Genomic DNA, 20095 nt, shown 5'->3' on the forward strand with positions numbered 1-20095 from the left:
AAATACACTATTTTGAATTAACCACTTAAGGACTGAGCCTCTTTTTGAGATTTGTTGTTTTTACAAGTTAAAAACTTTTTGTATTTTTTGGCTAGAAAATTACATAGAACCCCCAAACATTATACATTATATTCCTGACACCCTAGAGAATAAAATAGTAGTTGTTGCAATATTTTGTTACACTGTATTTGCGCAGCGGTCTTTTCAAATGCAATTTTTATTTATTTTTTAATTATCTTAATGAATAAATAAAAAAAACTAACTAGTAAAGTTAGCCCTTTTTTATTTATTTTTTTTTATTTTTATTTTTTTTGTATACGTGAAAGATTTTACATCGCAAGAATCGCGACCTTTTTTTTTTTTTTTCTAAGCAAAAAAATTGTGATTCTCATTTTGACCAGAATTGTGCAGCTCTAGTGCCAGCTATCAATGTTACCAATCAATACCTCATCAACAGTGCCGATCATCGGTGCCGCCTTATCTGTGCCCACCAGTGCCGCCTTATTAGCACATATCAAAGAACGAGAAACAAAAATGTAACAAATTATGAAACATGATTTTTTTTATTTTTTTATTTTCAAAGCTTTTTTTTTTTTTTTGTTTTAGCAAAAAAAAAATAAAACCCCCAGAGGTGATTAAATACCACCAGAAAAAAAAGCTCTATTTGTGGGGAAAAAAAATTAATAAAAATGTAGTGTGTGCACAGTATTACATGACCGCACAATTGTCATTAAAAGTGTGACGGCACTGAAATCTGAAAATTGGCCTGGGCGGGAAGGGGGGCTTAAGTGCCCAGTAAGCAAGTGGTTAACCAATGGCCTACCGGGCACTTTCACCCCCTTCCTGCCCAGGCCAATCTTCAGCTTTCAGCGGTGTCACACTTTGACAATTGCGCTCACACAAATAGAGATTTATTTCGGGGGTATTGAATCACTGCTGAGTGTTTTTTTTTTTTTTTTTTACAGAAAAAATACCGAAAAATTTGAAAAAAAAATGTTTTGTTTCTCTCAGTAAAATTTTGTAAATAAGTTATTTTTTTCCTTCACCGATGGGCACCGATAGGTGGCACTGATGGGGAGTAATAGGCGGCACTGATGAGGGGGCACTTGTAGGACTGATTTGAGACTGAAAGGCAGCAGTGACTGGCATCACTAATGGGCAGTGATGAGGTGCCACTCGTGGGCACTGATGGGCAGCACTGACTTGAGACTGAAAGGCAGCAGTGACTGGCATCACTAATGGGTACTGAGGTGCCACTCGTGGGCACTGATGGCAGCACTGATTTGAGACTGAAAGGCAGCAGTGACTGGCATCACTAATGGGTACTGAGGTGCCACTCGTGGGCACTGATGGGCAGCACTGATTTGAGACTGAAAGGCAGCAGTGACTGGCATCACTAATGGGCAGTGATGAGGTGCCACTCGTGGGCACTGATGGCAGCACTGATTTGAGACTGAAAGGCAGCAGTGACTGGCATCACTAATGGGTACTGAGGTGCCACTCGTGGGCACTGATGGCAGCACTGATTTGAGACTGAAAGGCAGCAGTGACTGGCATCACTAATGGGTACTGAGGTGCCACTCGTGGGCACTGATGGCAGCACTGCTTTGAGACTGAAAGGCAGCAGTGACTGGCATCACTAATGGGTACTGAGGTGGTGCCACTCGTGGGCACTGATGGCAGCACTGATTTGAGACTGAAAGGCAGCAGTAACTGGCATCACTAATGGGTACTGAGGTGCCACTCGTGGGCACTGATGGCAGCACTGATTTGAGACTGAAAGGCAGCAGTAACTGGCATCACTAATGGGTACTGAGGTGCCACTCGTGGGCACTGATGGCAGCACTGCTTTGAGACTGAAAGGCAGCAGTGACTGGCATCACTAATGGGTACTGAGGTGGTGCCACTCGTGGGCACTGATGGGCAGGCACTGATTTGAGACTGAAAGGCAGCAGTAACTGGCATCACTAATGGGTACTGAGGTGCCACTCGTGGGCACTGATGGCAGCACTGATTTGAGACTGAAAGGCAGCAGTGACTGGCATCACTAATGGGCAGTGATGAGGTGCCACTCGTGGGCACTGATGGGCAGCACTGATTTGAGACTGAAAGGCAGCAGTGACTGGCATCACTAATGGGCAGTGATGAGGTGCCACTCGTGGGCACTGATGGGCAGCACTGACTTGAGACTGAAAGGCAGCAGTGACTGGCATCACTAATGGGTACTGAGGTGCCACTCGTGGGCACTGATGGCAGCACTGATTTGAGACTGAAAGGCAGCAGTGACTGGCATCACTAATGGGTACTGAGGTGCCACTCGTGGGCACTGATGGGCAGCACTGATTTGAGACTGAAAGGCAGCAGTGACTGGCATCACTAATGGGCAGTGATGAGGTGCCACTCGTGGGCACTGATGGGCAGCACTGATTTGAGACTGAAAGGCAGCAGTGACTGGCATCACTAATGGGCAGTGATGAGGTGCCACTCGTGGGCACTGATGGGCAGCACTGACTTGAGACTGAAAGGCAGCAGTGACTGGCATCACTAATGGGTACTGAGGTGCCACTCGTGGGCACTGATGGCAGCACTGATTTGAGACTGAAAGGCAGCAGTGACTGGCATCACTAATGGGTACTGAGGTGCCACTCGTGGGCACTGATGGCAGCACTGATTTGAGACTGAAAGGCAGCAGTGACTGGCATCACTAATGGGTACTGAGGTGCCACTCGTGGGCACTGATGGGCAGCATTGATTTGAGACTGAAAGGCAGCAGTGACTGGCATCACTAATGGGTACTGAGGTGCCACTCATGGGCACTGATGGCAGCACTGATTTTGAGACTGAAAGGCAGCAGTGACTGGCATCACTAATGGGCAGTGATGAGGTGCCACTCGTGGGCACTGATGGGCAGCATTGATTTGAGACTGAAAGGCAGCAGTGACTGGCATCACTAATGGGTACTGAGGTGCCACTCGTGGGCACTGATGGCAGCACTGATTTGAGACTGAAAGGCAGCAGTGACTGGCATCACTAATGGGTACTGAGGTGCCACTCGTGGGCACTGATGGGCAGCACTGATTTGAGACTGAAAGGCAGCAGTGACTGGCATCACTAATGGGCAGTGATGAGGTGCCACTCGTGGGCACTGATGGGCAGCACTGACTTGAGACTGAAAGGCAGCAGTGACTGGCATCACTAATGGGTACTGAGGTGCCACTCGTGGGCACTGATGGCAGCACTGATTTGAGACTGAAAGGCAGCAGTGACTGGCATCACTAATGGGTACTGTGGTGCCACTCGTGGGCACTGATGGGCAGCACTGATTTGAGACTGAAAGGCAGCAGTGACTGGCATCACTAATGGGCAGTGATGAGGTGCCACTCGTGGGCACTGATGGGCAGCACTGACTTGAGACTGAAAGGCAGCAGTGACTGGCATCACTAATGGGTACTGAGGTGCCACTCGTGGGCACTGATGGCAGCACTGATTTGAGACTGAAAGGCAGCAGTGACTGGCATCACTAATGGGTACTGTGGTGCCACTCGTGGGCACTGATGGCAGCACTGACTTGAGACTGAAAGGCAGCAGTGACTGGCATCACTAATGGGTACTGAGGTGCCACTCGTGGGCACTGATGGCAGCACTGATTTGAGACTGAAAGGCAGCAGTGACTGGCATCACTAATGGGTACTGAGGTGCCACTCGTGGGCACTGATGGGCAGCACTGATTTGAGACTGAAAGGCAGCAGTGACTGGCATCACTAATGGGCAGTGATGAGGTGCCACTCGTGGGCACTGATGGGCAGCACTGACTTGAGACTGAAAGGCAGCAGTGACTGGCATCACTAATGGGTACTGAGGTGCCACTCGTGGGCACTGATGGCAGCACTGATTTGAGACTGAAAGGCAGCAGTGACTGGCATCACTAATGGGTACTGAGGTGCCACTCGTGGGCACTGATGGGCAGCACTGATTTGAGACTGAAAGGCAGCAGTGACTGGCATCACTAATGGGCAGTGATGAGGTGCCACTCGTGGGCACTGATGGGCAGCACTGACTTGAGACTGAAAGGCAGCAGTGACTGGCATCACTAATGGGTACTGAGGTGCCACTCGTGGGCACTGATGGCAGCACTGATTTGAGACTGAAAGGCAGCAGTGACTGGCATCACTAATGGGTACTGTGGTGCCACTCGTGGGCACTGATGGCAGCACTGATTTGAGACTGAAAGGCAGCAGTGACTGGCATCACTAATGGGTACTGTGGTGCCACTCGTGGGCACTGATGGCAGCACTGATTTGAGACTGAAAGGCAGCAGTGACTGGCATCACTAATGGGTACTGAGGTGCCACTCGTGGGCACTGATGGCAGCACTGATTTGAGACTGAAAGGCAGCAGTGACTGGCATCACTAATGGGTACTGAGGTGCCACTCGTGGGCACTGATGGGCAGCACTGATTTGAGACTGAAAGGCAGCAGTGACTGGCATCACTAATGGGTACTGAGGTGCCACTCGTGGGCACTGATGGGCAGCACTGATTTGAGACTGAAAGGCAGCAGTGACTGGCATCACTAATGGGCAGTGATGAGGTGCCACTCGTGGGCACTGATGGGCAGCACTGATTTGAGACTGAAAGGCAGCAGTGACTGGCATCACTAATGGGCAGTGATGAGGTGCCACTCGTGGGCACTGATGGGCAGCACTGACTTGAGACTGAAAGGCAGCAGTGACTGGCATCACTAATGGGTACTGAGGTGCCACTCGTGGGCACTGATGGGCAGCACTGATTTGAGACTGAAAGGCAGCAGTGACTGGCATCACTAATGGGCAGTGATGAGGTGCCACTCGTGGGCACTGATGGGCAGCACTGACTTGAGACTGAAAGGCAGCAGTGACTGGCATCACTAATGGGTACTGAGGTGCCACTCGTGGGCACTGATGGCAGCACTGATTTGAGACTGAAAGGCAGCAGTGACTGGCATCACTAATGGGTACTGAGGTGCCACTCGTGGGCACTGATGGGCAGCACTGATTTGAGACTGAAAGGCAGCAGTGACTGGCATCACTAATGGGCAGTGATGATGTGCCACTCGTGGGCACTGATGGCAGCACTGATTTGAGACTGAAAGGCAGCAGTGACTGGCATCACTAATGGGTACTGTGGTGCCACTCGTGGGCACTGATGGCAGCACTGATTTGAGACTGAAAGGCAGCAGTGACTGGCATCACTAATGGGTACTGAGGTGCCACTCGTGGGCACTGATGGCAGCACTGATTTGAGACTGAAAGGCAGCAGTGACTGGCATCACTAATGGGTACTGAGGTGCCACTCGTGGGCACTGATGGGCAGCACTGATTTGAGACTGAAAGGCAGCAGTGACTGGCATCACTAATGGGCAGTGATGAGGTGCCACTCGTGGGCACTGATGGGCAGCACTGACTTGAGACTGAAAGGCAGCAGTGACTGGCATCACTAATGGGTACTGAGGTGCCACTCGTGGGCACTGATGGCAGCACTGATTTGAGACTGAAAGGCAGCAGTGACTGGCATCACTAATGGGTACTGAGGTGCCACTCGTGGGCACTGATGGGCAGCACTGATTTGAGACTGAAAGGCAGCAGTGACTGGCATCACTAATGGGCAGTGATGAGGTGCCACTCGTGGGCACTGATGGGCAGCACTGACTTGAGACTGAAAGGCAGCAGTGACTGGCATCACTAATGGGTACTGAGGTGCCACTCGTGGGCACTGATGGCAGCACTGATTTGAGACTGAAAGGCAGCAGTGACTGGCATCACTAATGGGTACTGAGGTGCCACTCGTGGGCACTGATGGGCAGCACTGATTTGAGACTGAAAGGCAGCAGTGACTGGCATCACTAATGGGCAGTGATGAGGTGCCACTCGTGGGCACTGATGGCAGCACTGATTTGAGACTGAAAGGCAGCAGTGACTGGCATCACTAATGGGTACTGAGGTGCCACTCGTGGGCACTGATGACAGCACTGATTTGAGACTGAAAGGCAGCAGTGACTGGCATCACTAATGGGTACTGAGGTGCCACTCGTGGGCACTGATGGCAGCACTGCTTTGAGACTGAAAGGCAGCAGTGACTGGCATCACTAATGGGTACTGAGGTGGTGCCACTCGTGGGCACTGATGGCAGCACTGATTTGAGACTGAAAGGCAGCAGTAACTGGCATCACTAATGGGTACTGAGGTGCCACTCGTGGGCACTGATGGCAGCACTGATTTGAGACTGAAAGGCAGCAGTAACTGGCATCACTAATGGGTACTGAGGTGCCACTCGTGGGCACTGATGGCAGCACTGCTTTGAGACTGAAAGGCAGCAGTGACTGGCATCACTAATGGGTACTGAGGTGGTGCCACTCGTGGGCACTGATGGCAGCACTGATTTGAGACTGAAAGGCAGCAGTAACTGGCATCACTAATGGGTACTGAGGTGCCACTCGTGGGCACTGATGGCAGCACTGATTTGAGACTGAAAGGCAGCAGTGACTGGCATCACTAATGGGCAGTGATGAGGTGCCACTCGTGGGCACTGATGGGCAGCACTGATTTGAGACTGAAAGGCAGCAGTGACTGGCATCACTAATGGGCAGTGATGAGGTGCCACTCGTGGGCACTGATGGGCAGCACTGACTTGAGACTGAAAGGCAGCAGTGACTGGCATCACTAATGGGTACTGAGGTGCCACTCGTGGGCACTGATGGCAGCACTGATTTGAGACTGAAAGGCAGCAGTGACTGGCATCACTAATGGGTACTGAGGTGCCACTCGTGGGCACTGATGGGCAGCACTGATTTGAGACTGAAAGGCAGCAGTGACTGGCATCACTAATGGGCAGTGATGAGGTGCCACTTGTGGGCACTGATGGGCAGCACTGATTTGAGACTGAAAGGCAGCAGTGACTGGCATCACTAATGGGCAGTGATGAGGTGCCACTCGTGGGCACTGATGGGCAGCACTGACTTGAGACTGAAAGGCAGCAGTGACTGGCATCACTAATGGGTACTGAGGTGCCACTCGTGGGCACTGATGGCAGCACTGATTTGAGACTGAAAGGCAGCAGTGACTGGCATCACTAATGGGTACTGAGGTGCCACTCGTGGGCACTGATGGCAGCACTGATTTGAGACTGAAAGGCAGCAGTGACTGGCATCACTAATGGGTACTGAGGTGCCACTCGTGGGCACTGATGGGCAGCATTGATTTGAGACTGAAAGGCAGCAGTGACTGGCATCACTAATGGGTACTGAGGTGCCACTCATGGGCACTGATGGCAGCACTGATTTTGAGACTGAAAGGCAGCAGTGACTGGCATCACTAATGGGCAGTGATGAGGTGCCACTCGTGGGCACTGATGGGCAGCATTGATTTGAGACTGAAAGGCAGCAGTGACTGGCAGACTGAAAGGCAGCAGTGACTGGCATCACTAATGGGCACTGATTGGTGGCACTGGGGAGCTTTTACTTTTAATCGGGCCACTGATGATGAGTGCCCTGATTACACATCCGGGCGCGCGGGTGCGCCGTTGCGTGTTTACACGTGACCTGCTGTGATTGGACACAGCCGCTCACTTGGTTAAAGAGCTGCGCGATCGTCTCTTTACAGAGATCGGGGTCGCGTCGTGACCTAGCAACGCGGTGCAAGCGCTGCACACAAGAACGGCCGTTCTTGGGTGACGTCATATGACGGTGGGCAGGCGGGAAGCGGTTAATGAAGTTTTGACAATAAAACCTGGAATCTGATTGGTTTCTTTGTAGAGCTGCACCAGATTTTGCACTCTAACGTGTGTGTTTTTTTTTTTTTTTTAAATATATACAATCTTTATTTGTAAGAAAAGGTTTTACATAAAATGCCATAAAGGAAAGATAGAGAGATCTAAAGAAAAAAAAAACGAGTATTTCAATGTCAGGCAAATACTTAAAATACAATGTGTATAAACATGAAATGGCAGAGAATGGATTAACTATCCACGTGCCCCCTGGAAGATTTACCCCCCCCCCCAATGACCAGGCCATTTTTTTTAAGATATGCCATTGCATCGCTTTAACTGACAATTGCACGGTCATGCGACACTTTACTAAAAAAACATTGCTGTCCCTTTTTTTTTTTTTTCCACAAATAGAGATTTCTTTTGGTGGTATTTGATCACCTCTGTTTTTTTTTTTTTTTTTTTTTTTTTTTTTTTTTTTTTTGTTAATTTTGTTTTTTGTGCGAAAAAAAAACAAAACAATTTGTTAGAAAACATCCAATAGAAAAAATTGTAAAAAAATTTTTCTTCATCAGTTCAGGCCAATATGTATTTTTGGTAAAAAAAATAAAAAAAAATCTCAATAAGCGTGTATTGATTGGTTTGCGCAAAAGTTATAATGTCTACAAACCTATGAGATTTTTTTTTTTTTTAAATGGTAATGGCGGCGATCAGCGGCTTATAACGGGACTGCGATTATTGAAGCGGACCAATCTGATACCGAGTGACACTTTCTGGGGACCGTATAGTGATCAGTGCTACAAATATGCACTGTCACTGTACTAATGACACTGGCTGGGAAGGGGTTACACATCATCCTGTGTGCCCAGGGAGAGCTTTCTGTGGGGGAGGCGATTTTACTAGTTACTTTTTTTTTTTTTTTTAATACTTTGTTTTATTTGTAAGAAAAGTTTTTACATAAATTGCCGTAAAATAAAATGATATGGAAAGAGAACCCGGTGATGATATCGAGGTGTCGGCGTTCGGTCACCTTCACCCCCAAATGCGGGTCACAAACGCTTCTCTGCGCCGCATCGCATGGTGCAGAAGTTTCCGTCCAATTTTGTTTTTTGTCTGCATGTTTTTTTTAAGTAGTGCGTTAACTTCCTCTGCTCTGCTCCGGGGGATTCATCCTATTCAACATGAATGGGTTCAAATCGCACCGCACTGAACCGGCCCACATCCAGGAACAGCCCCTCCCCCCCCCCCCCCCCTATAATTATATATTGGAACACACTGATGACTTCATCCCTCTGCTTTATCCTCTTGTAAGTATTGAGCTTGTATTAGACCGACTGTCTCCAGACTGTGCCCTGGATGTGGTCCTTTGTTTTCCTTTATCTGGCCCTTGGGACACTATTCCTCCCACTGACACCAACGATGGGACACTATTCCTCCCACTGATACCAATGATGGGGCACTATTCCTCCCACTGATACCAATGACGGGACACTATTCCCCCCACTGATACCAATGATGGGGCACTATTCCTCCCACTGATACCAATGATGGGGCACTATTCCTTCCACTGACACCAATGATGGGGCACTATTCCTTCCACTGACACCAATGATGGGGCACTATTCCTTCCACTGACACCAATGATGGGGCACTATTCCTTCCACTGACACCAATGATGGGGCACTATTCCTTCCACTGACACCAATGATGGGGCACTATTCCTTCCACTGACACCAATGATGGGGTACTATTCCTCCCACTGACCCCAATGATGGGACACTATTCCTCCCACTGACACCAATGATGGGGCACTATTCCTTCCACTGACACCAATGATGGGACACTATTCCTCCCACTGACACCAATGATGGGACACTATTCCTCCCACTGACACCAATGATGGGACACTATTCCTCCCACTGATACCAATGATGGGACACTATTCCTCCCACTGACACCAATGATGGGGCACTATTCCTCCCACTGACACCAATGATGGGACACTATTCCTCCCACTGACACCAATGATGGGGCACTATTCCTCCCACTGACACCAATGATGGGACACTATTCCTCCCACTGACACCAATGATGGGACACTATTCCTCCCACTGACACCAATGATGGGACACTATTCCTCCCACTGACACCAATGATGGGACACTATTCCTCCCACTGACACCAATGATGGGACACTATTCCTCCCACTGACACCAATGATGGGACACTATTCCTCCCACTGATACCAATGATGGGGCACTATTCCTCCCACTGATACCAATGATGGGGCACTATTCCTCCCACTGACACCAATGACTGGGCACTATTCCTCCCACTGACACCAATGATGGGACACTATTCCCCCCACTGACACCAATGATGGGGCACTATTCCTCCCACTGACACCAATGATGGGGCACTATTCCTCCCACTGACACCAATGATGGGACGTTGTGCAAAGTAACACAGTTTCGGATGACTGTGAAGACTGTTGAGGTTAATATTAGGAGATTGATGTGTATGACTCCGGTGACTGCAGTCTGGGGGGGGGGGTGAGGTGATCATTCAGGTAAACTAGAAGACCTGTCTTCATCCCTATCCTTCCAAACCTTAACCCCCCACCCGGGGTAAACAATGCCGGAAGCTCCTGCCAGTGCTGCTCCTCCTATTATCCACACGGATGTCGTTGTTCCGCCAAGCAGAACATTGTGTGTTTTCGCAGTGCTGCACAATCCGGGTGCCTGAGGGCAATCGGCTCCTGTAAGTCTCTTGTGCAGATTATGGAGGAATTAACCCTCCCCTGAAAATTACAACAAAGACAACTTTAGAAATGTTTAAAATGTAAGTTCACCTTTATAGTAAACCTTTTGAGGATAACTTGCAAACCCCCCCCCCCCTCCAGGTCTCACGATCCCCCCCCCCCTTTGCTGTCAGGCACCCTGGGTCCCATGATCCCTCCCCGCCCCCCTGCTGTCAGGCACCCTGGGTCCCATGATCCCTCCCCGCCCCCCTGCTGTCAGGCCCTGGGGTGCCCCTTCACCGGTCTGGTGATTTGAAATCCCCACGGCTTATTCTCCTATCGGTACCTCTCCGAGTGTACGGACAAGAGGCATTCTAATTGGTCAACACCATCGCATGAATGGCACTGACCAATCAGAATCCGTCTAGCCTGACCTATCAGTAATGCAGAGAGGGGAGAATGCCAGGAGGATCCCGGTGTCTGACAGCGTGGGGATCACGGGACTCCAGTACATCGGGGGGAGGGGGTCCAGTTCACCGTTACAGATTTAACCACTTCCGCTCCGCCCGCCGTCATTATACGTCGGCTATGTGACGTTGAATACCGTTGTATCTGCTGCCATAACCCTAACATATATTTTTTTTATTTTTTTGTATAAAAGCGGTCTCTGCGGCGGATTCGCCACAAGATCACTTCTATCGGCGGCGGGAGACGGCCGCCCCCCTCTTCCCGCCACTCCCTGGTGGTCTCCGCTAAGGATGAGTCGAACACCCTCCGGTTCATTTTGCTCCAGAACCTGCGAACAGACCTAAACTTCGTGTGAATTTTGGAACCCTATTAAAGTCTATGGGACTCCAACGTTCAAAATCTAAAGTGCTAATTTTAAAGGCTAATATGCAAGTTACTGTCCTAGTGTTTCCTAAAGTGTTTGGGGACCCGGGTCCTGCCCCAGGGGACCTTCAGATCTGGTATGGATTTTAAGGGGAACTACACGCCAAATAAAAAAAAAAAAATGGCGTGGGGGTCCCCCTAAAAATCCACACCAGACCCTTTTTCCGAGCACGCAACCTGGCAGGCCGCAGGAAAAGAGGGGGGGGGATGAGAGAGCGCCCCCCTCCCTCCTGAACTGTACCAGGCCACATGTCGTCAACATTGGGAGGATGCTTTGGGGGTCTGTGACCCCTCAAAGCACCTTGTCCCCATGTTGATGGGGACAAGGGCCTCATCCCCACAACCCTGGCCGGTGGTTGTGGGGGTCTGCGGGCGGGGGGCTTATCAGAATCTGGAATCCCCCTTTAACAAGGGGACCCTCAGATCCTGCCCCCAGTGTTTGAAATGGTAAGGGGGTACAAAAGTACCCCTACCATTTCACAAAGAAAGTGTAAAAAATGGTTAAATAAGACCAACACACTTTTGAAAAATTCCTTTATTAAAAAAAATAAGAAAAAAGATTCCAGCGGTGCTAATCCACTCTTGCTATCCAGCAATGGATGATCATCTCTCCGGGGTCCAGCGATGGGTGATCTGATCCAGCGCAGGTTTCCGTTACATCAGAGGGGGGCGGGGTCACCCACACGTCATTGGGGAAGCCAGGCTTCCCCCCCCCCCCCGCGTCAGAGGGGGGCGGGGTCAGGTGACGGGTGGCCCCGCCCTCCTCGTATAAGAAATGTCAGGCCCCCGGGATCCCCGCAGTGTCTCTTTTCCAGTGGAGACAGAAGATGGATGGACTGCGCTGAATGGATCACCCGTCGCTGGGTCAGATCAGCCATCGCTGGACCCCGGAGAGATGATCATCAGTCGCTGGATAGCAAGAGTGGATTACCACCGCTGGAATCTTTATTTAACCACTACAATACCGGGCACTTTCACCCCTTTCCTTCCCAGCCCAATTTTCAGCTTTCATCGCTCTCGCGCTTTCAGTGACAATTGCGCGGTCATGCTACACTGTACCCAAATGAAATTGTTATCATTTTGTTCGCACAAATAGAGATTTATTTTGGTGTTATTTATTCACGACTCCGTTTTTTTTTTTTTGCGATATAAGCGCAAAAATAGCGGAAATTTGGAAAAAAAACAATATTTTCTTTTTTCTATTTGAAAAGAAATCCAATAAAATCAAATTTTGTCATAAATTTAAGACAAAATGTATTCTGCTACATGTTTTTGGTAAAAAAAATTCCGTTAAGTGTATAATAATTGGTTTGTGTGATCACGGACATATGTACGCAAATGATCATGTACATATGTGTGCAGGTGATCACGTACATATGTGTGCAGATAATCATTGGGACATGTGATTTTAGTGGGACATATGTGGGGGACATGTTTTTATTATTAGGGACATGTGTTTTTATTATTTGGGGACATGTATGTTTTGGGGACATGTGTGTTTTGGGGACATATGTGGGGACTGTGTTTACACTGTGTGGTGTGTTGTGTGTTGACACTAGACTGATGATCAGTGAGTAAAAAGCTGTAAAAAGCAGCCCATACTCACTGATCATCAGCCGGCTACAGCGTTCTGCTCTCCTCTCCTCAGCGGTGACTTCCGTGTGAGGAGAGGAGAGCCGATTGCCTAGCAACCGGCTGTTTGTTTACATCACATGACGGCCGAGATTGGACACGGCCATCATGTGATCAGGAGGGCCAATCACAGAGCCCTCCTGCCGATCTGAGATGTGCCGTGTCCGGGTGACACGAGCACATCGGGATCGCTCCGCTGCGCGGGCGCGCGCGCGATCCCGCTACTCCTGAAGGACGTTCCTGAACGTCCTATCAGGAGTAGACGGCTCCCACCCGGCCGTATATATGCATTGGCCAGGTGGGAAGTGGTTAAAAAAAAAAAAAAAAGGACTTTTTCTAAAGTGTGTTTGTCTTTTTTAACATTCTTTTATACTTTCTTTGTGAAATGGTAGGGTACCCCCTTACCATTTCAAACAGGGAGCAGGATCTGGGGGTCCCCTTGTTAAAGGGGGCTTCCAGATTCTGATAAGCCCCCCACCTGCAGACCCCCACAACGTCCGGCCAGGGTTGTGGGGATGAGGCCCTTCTCATCAACATGGGGACAAGGTGCTTTGAGGGGTCACAGACCCCCAAAACATCCTCCCAATATTGAGGGCATGTGGCCTGGTATGGTTCAGGAGGGGGGGGGGGGCGCTCTCTCGTCCGTCCGTGCCCCCCCCCTTTTCCTGCGGCCTGCCAGGTTGCGTGTTTGGATAAAGGGTCTGGTATGGATATTTAGAGGGAACCCCACGTCCTTTTTTTTTTTTTAAATTGACACGGGGTTCCCCTTAATATCCATACCAGACCTGAAGGGCCTGGTAATTGAATTTGGGGGAACCCCACTCTTTTTTTTTTTGACTTTCAATGTCTTCTCTGTATTACGGGAGCCGACAATTTATTATAGCCATAAATGATTTTGCAGAAGTGACACTTTGTGCAGGGACAGTTCTAAGCACGGGAAACATGCGCCCCTTCACAGGCATACTATAGACAACCCCCCAGGTACGAAATTTAAAGGAATATTACACTTTTATTGTTTCACTTTAATCATTATTAAAATCACTGCTCCCGAAAAAACTGCAGTTTTTAAAACTTTTTTTTTGCATTGATCCATGTCCCCTGGGGCAGGAGCCGGGTCCCCAAACACTTTTTAGGACAGTAACTTGCATATTAGCCTTTAAAATTAGCACTTTAGATTTCTCCCATAGACTTGTACAGGGTGTTCCGGCTTTTTAAATTTGCCACGAACAGCCCAAATTGTTCACTGTTCGCCGAACAGGCGATGTTCTAGCCGAACATGAGTTAGACTCTAACTCGAAGCTCATCCCTAGTCTCCGCCGCTTGCCGGAGCCATTGGTAGCGGCGGAGACGATCGGGTCCTTTCCTGTGCTGGGCAGGGAGTTGAGAGAGGGATAGATGGGCCCCGCACGGCTCCATACCATTGGAGGGTAGAAGTGACGTCAAACGTCTCATCCGTCCAATGGTCATAAAAAATACCGATTTATTTATTTTATTTTTTTGCCATTTAAGTGTAAACGAGAGATCTGATATCTTTTTCACCCCAGATCTCACATTTAAGAGGTCCTTCATGCTTTGGGATTTGTCAATGTAAGCAGATCTCCGTTTTGTCATGGGGGGGGGGGGGAGACACAGATCTGCTGTTCATACTGATTATGAATGGCGATCGGTCTCCTCCTCCTCCAGGCAGTCCCCCCCCCCCCCCCACAGTTAGAAACACTCCCTAGGACACACACTTAACCCCTTGATCGCTCCCTAGTGTTACCCCCTTCCCTGCCAGTGACATTTATACAGTAATCCGTGGATATTTTTAGCTCTGGTCTCTGTATAAAAGTCACTGGTCCCAAAAAAAGTGTCAAAAGTGTCCGTTCTGTCCGCCGCAATGTCGCAGTCCCGCTAAAATTTGCAGATCGCCGCCATTTTTTGTAAATAATAAATTAATAATAAAAATGCCATAAAGCTATCTTCTATTTTGTAGACGTTATAACAGGGATCCTCAAACTACGGCCCTCCAGCTGTTGCGAAACTACACATCCCATGAGGCATTGTAAAACTCTGACATTCACAGACGTGACTGGGCATGATGGGAATTGTAGTTCCTGAACAACTGGAGGGCCGTAGTTTGAAGACCCATGCGTTATAACTTTTGTGCAAACCAATCAATCTACATTTATTGCAATCTATTTGTTTATTTTTTTTCAAAAATATGGAGAATTCATATTGGTCTAAATTGAGGAGGACATTATTATTATTATTATTATTATTATTATTATTATTATTATTTTTTTTTTTTATATTATTATTTATTATAACAAAGTTTTTTTTCTTTTCTTTTTTTTCTTTTTTTTTTCAAAATTTACGCATTTTTGTTTCATTTCACAAAACATAAAAAACGCAGAGGTGACCAAATGCCACCAAAGGAAATCTCTATTTGTGGGGGGAAAAAAAGGACGTCAGTTTTGTTTGGGTACAATGTCGCACGACCGCGCAATTGTCCCTTAAAGCGACACCAAAAAGGGCCTGGTCATTAAGGGGGTAAATCCTTCCGGGGCTGGAGGGGTTACTAAAAGAGCACACCAGACTTCAAATATAGTTGTGTACAGATTTCCTGGCGGTGAGTTGTGTGATATGTGGAGGGTGTAATCCTCCCCCGCTCTTTGTATCCTCCATGAGGGGCGATCTATACATAGAAGGGGGGATGAAGACGGATTGCCGGATTCTGCAGGATATTGGCTCGGGGTCTTCTTGGCACAAAGTGCGGCAAATATCAGAGGACGCCGAGGATGCTTACTCTCATTTATGTCCTCAAACAAAACTAAAGAACGGCAACATCACCCGAGAACCCGAAAATTCCTCCGGATATTAATTCTAATGTGTGGGGGGATTTACACCAGACACCCAGGTCATGTGATCTTCATTCATCCACACCGTGCGTGCGTGCGTGCACCTTGTATTGGAGACACTGGGAATTTTATTTCATTCGGTTTCAATATTAAATGCAAACTCTTCCATCCATCCATCCACTCCTCCATCCGTCCATGTCTCCATCCATATATCCATCCATGTCTCCATCCTTCCACTCCTGCATCCATCCATGTCTCCATCCATCCTTCCACCTCCCCCCACCCATCCATGTATCCATGTCTCCATCCATCCTTCCACTCCTCTATCCTTCCACTCCTCTATCCTTCCACTCCTCTATCCTTCCACTCCTCTATCCTTCCACTCCTCTATCCTTCCACTCCTCTATCCTTCCACTCCTCTATCCTTACACTCCTCTATCCTTACACTCCTCTATCCTTACACTCCTCTATCCTTACACTCCTCTATCCTTACACTCCTCTATCCTTACACTCCTCTATCCTTACACTCCTCTATCCTTACACTCCTCTATCCTTACACTCCTCTATCCTTACACTCCTCTATCCTTCCACTCCTCCATCCATCCATCCACTCCTCCATCCGTCCATGTCTCCATCCATATATCAATCCATGTCTCCATCCATCCATCCTTCCACTCCTCCATCCATCCATCCATCCATGTCTCCATCCATCCTTCCACTCCTCTATCCTTCCACTCCTCCATCCTTCCAATCCCCCATCCATCCCTCCACTCCATCCATCCCTCCACTCCATTCATCCTTCCACTCCATTCATCCTTCCACTCCATTCATCCTTCCACTCCCCCATCCGTCCATGTCTCCATCCGTCCATGTCTCCATGCACCCTTCCACTCCCCCATCCATCCATGTCTCCATCCATCCTCCCACTCTTCCATCCATCCTCCCACTCTTCCATCCATCCTCCCACTCTTCCATCCATCCTCCCACTCTTCCATCCATCTATGTCTCCATCCATCCATCCATGTCTTCATTCATCCTTCCACTCCTCCATCCATCTATGTCACCATCCATCCTTCCACTCCCCCATCCATCCATGTCTCCATCCATCCTTCCACTCCCCCATCCATCCATGTCTCCATCCATCCTTCCACTCCCCCATCCATCCATGTCTCCCTCCATCCTTCCACTCCCCCATCCATCCATGTCTCCATCCATCCTTCCACTCCCCCATCCATCCATGTCTCCATCCACCCTTCCACTCCTCCATCCATCCATGTCTCCATCCATCCTTCCACTCTCCATCCATCCTTCCACTTCCCCATCCATCCATATCTCCATCCGTCCATGTCTCCATCCATCCTTCCACTCCTCCATCCATCCATCCATGTCTCCATCCATCCTTCCACTCCTCCATCCATCCATCCATGTCTCCATCCATCCTTCCACTCCCCCATCCATCCATGTCTCCATCCATCCTTCCACTCCTCCATCCATCCATGTCTCCATCCATCCTTCCACCCCCCATCCATCCATGTCTCCATCCATCCTTCCTCTCCCCCATCCATCCATGTCTCCATCCATCCTTTCACTCCCATATCCATCCATGTCTCCATCCATCCTTCCATTCCTCCATCCGTCCATCCTTCCACTCCTCCATCCGTCCATCCTTCCACTCCTCCATCCATCCATCCTTCCACTTCTCCATCCATCCATCCTTCCACTTCTTCATCCATCCACCCTTCCACTCCTCCATCCTTCCACTCCCCCATCCATCCATGTCTCCATCCATCCTTCCACTCCCCCATCCATCCATGTCTCCATCCATCCTTCCACTCCCCCATCCATCCATGTCTCCATCCACCCTTCCACTCCTCCATCCATCCATGTCTCCATCCATCCTTCCACTCTCCATCCATCCTTCCACTTCCCCATCCATCCATATCTCCATCCGTCCATGTCTCCATCCATCCTTCCACTCCTCCATCCATCCATCCATGTCTCCATCCATCCTTCCACTCCTCCATCCATCCATCCATGTCTCCATCCATCCTTCCACTCCCCCATCCATCCATGTCTCCATCCATCCTTCCACTCCTCCATCCATCCATGTCTCCATCCATCCTTCCACCCCCCATCCATCCATGTCTCCATCCATCCTTCCTCTCCCCCATCCATCCATGTCTCCATCCATCCTTTCACTCCCATATCCATCCATGTCTCCATCCATCCTTCCATTCCTCCATCCGTCCATCCTTCCACTCCTCCATCCGTCCATCCTTCCACTCCTCCATCCGTCCATCCTTCCACTCCTCCATCCATCCATCCTTCCACTTCTCCATCCATCCATCCTTCCACTTCTTCATCCATCCATCCTTCCACTCCTCCATCCATCCATCCTTCCACTTCTCCATCCATCCATCCTTCCACTCCTCCATCCATCCATCCTTCCACTCCTCCATCCATCCATCCTTCCACTCCCCCATCCATCCATGTCTTCATCCATCCATCCATCCATGCTTTATTTTGTCGAGAAATCGCTTTGAAAAACACCAGGCTGAAACGTCTCTGAGAACCTCACTCGATGTATGCCAAGCCTCCAAGGAAAGTCAGCACTTTGGTAAATATCAGCAAGTGGTTCTCTTTTATATTAGAGTAGAATACAGGCATAAAGAGACCAGGGCCGAAACGCGCTGCTGCTTTTATGTCCGTCTTTTACTACAGTAAAGCCTTGGATTGCGAGTATAATTAGTTCCAGATGAATGCTTGTAATCCAAAGCACTTGTATATCAAAGTGAGTTTTCCCATAAGAATCAATGGAAATGCAGATGATTCGTTCCACTGCTAGTGTATGCAGTACTGTATGTGGCCAGAGGTGCGTAGGGGGGCGCGTCACCTCTGGCTACATACAGTAATACACCAGAGGCTCGTCTTGTGAGACCACGCTCGTATACCACATTACTCGCAATCCGAGGCATTGCTGTATGTTTAATATAAGATAACCGCTTGCTGATATTTACCGAAGTGCCGGCTTTCCCTTGAGGCTTATTTAGTGGGCAGCTGCAGGGGAGAGGCGAGAGAACGCTCCGACAACAGCTGGTAAAGGCTGGAGCTGTGACCAGTGACCTCTGTTGTTGGTGCTCTCTTCTCTCCCATGCAGCCACTGCTGGCTGACACAGGGGAGTCAGATCATGTGACCGGAAATAAGTACATGCATCTTTCTTACACAGGTCAGTCAGCATGGGAGGGGGGAGGGGGGACAGTTTTAAGGCTAATCAGATATAAACTGGAATTCTAGGTCGCTGTTGTTTCCGTCTCCCATTGTTTTCCTGATTTTGCATTTGTTCCCTGAGCAGCTGAACTAATGATGTTGTTTTCTCTCTCAGGGGCGGAGCATTGCTGACATCAACAAGTGGGCCGGGCTTCCATTTAATGCTGCCATTTATTACTTCCTTTAAGTCTGTACAGGTATGGATGGGTACACTCTGCTTTTGTCATGTTGTTTGTGTGTCGCTGTTCTACATAATGCTAGACTGGCATCTATTGGGTAAAGGATAGAGCTGCACAATCAATCGTTAAAGCGGAGGGTCACACCAAAATCAAACCTCCTGCTTTTCGGAACCCTCCCCCCCCCTCCGGTGTCACATTTTGGCATCTTTCAGGGGGGAGGGGGTGCAGATACCTGTCTAAGACGGGTATTTGCGCCCACTTCCGGGTATAGACTCCCACGGGAGTCTACGCCTCTTCCCACCCCCCCCCCACTGTTTGCTGGGGCACACACGGGTCCTAGGACATAGGGGGAACCAGTGAGGATGCACAGCACGACTTGCGCATGCAGCTCTAGTATAGGCTGTGCCCAATCACAGCCGGTCACATGTAAACACGGAGATGCCGGTAATCGGCGCTCCTCGCCTCACACTGACTGTAAGTGTGTGGCGAGGAGAGCCGATCAGCGGCATCTCCATGCGGGGGGACGTCTAGGAATGTAATCAGTGAACTGATTACAATATAACGCCAACAGTGTCGGCAATCATTGCCCACCAGTGGCAGCAATCAGTGCCACCAATCAGTTTCCATTAGTGATGCCAGTCAGTGCCGCCTATCATTGCTGCCCATCAATGCCCATCACTGCTGTCGATCAGTGCCAACCATCAATGCCCATCAGTACCTCCTATCAGTGCTACTAATCAATGCCCATTACTGCTGTTGATCAATGCCAGTCGGTGTCGCCCATCAATACTCATCAGTACCACCTA

At 49.1% G+C, this 20095-nt stretch overlaps 1 protein-coding gene across 2 annotated transcripts in view; it reads left to right on the forward strand.

Moving 5' to 3' along the window:
• ERLIN2 (ER lipid raft associated 2) overlaps positions 1 to 20095 on the forward strand; it is a 69141-nt gene that overhangs the window by 11718 nt on the left and 37328 nt on the right. For both annotated transcript variants that reach the window (XM_077484822.1, XM_077484823.1), the window contains exon 3: positions 19226 to 19307. In XM_077484822.1, the coding sequence (XP_077340948.1) occupies positions 19226 to 19307 (82 nt within the window). The remainder of the gene's footprint in view (positions 1 to 19225; positions 19308 to 20095) is intronic.

Source organism: Lithobates pipiens, unplaced genomic scaffold (assembly GCF_037356315.1).
Source record: "Lithobates pipiens isolate NorthernLeopardFrog02 unplaced genomic scaffold, aLitPip1_a1.2 Scaffold_162, whole genome shotgun sequence".
Taxonomy (NCBI): domain Eukaryota; kingdom Metazoa; phylum Chordata; class Amphibia; order Anura; family Ranidae; genus Lithobates; species Lithobates pipiens.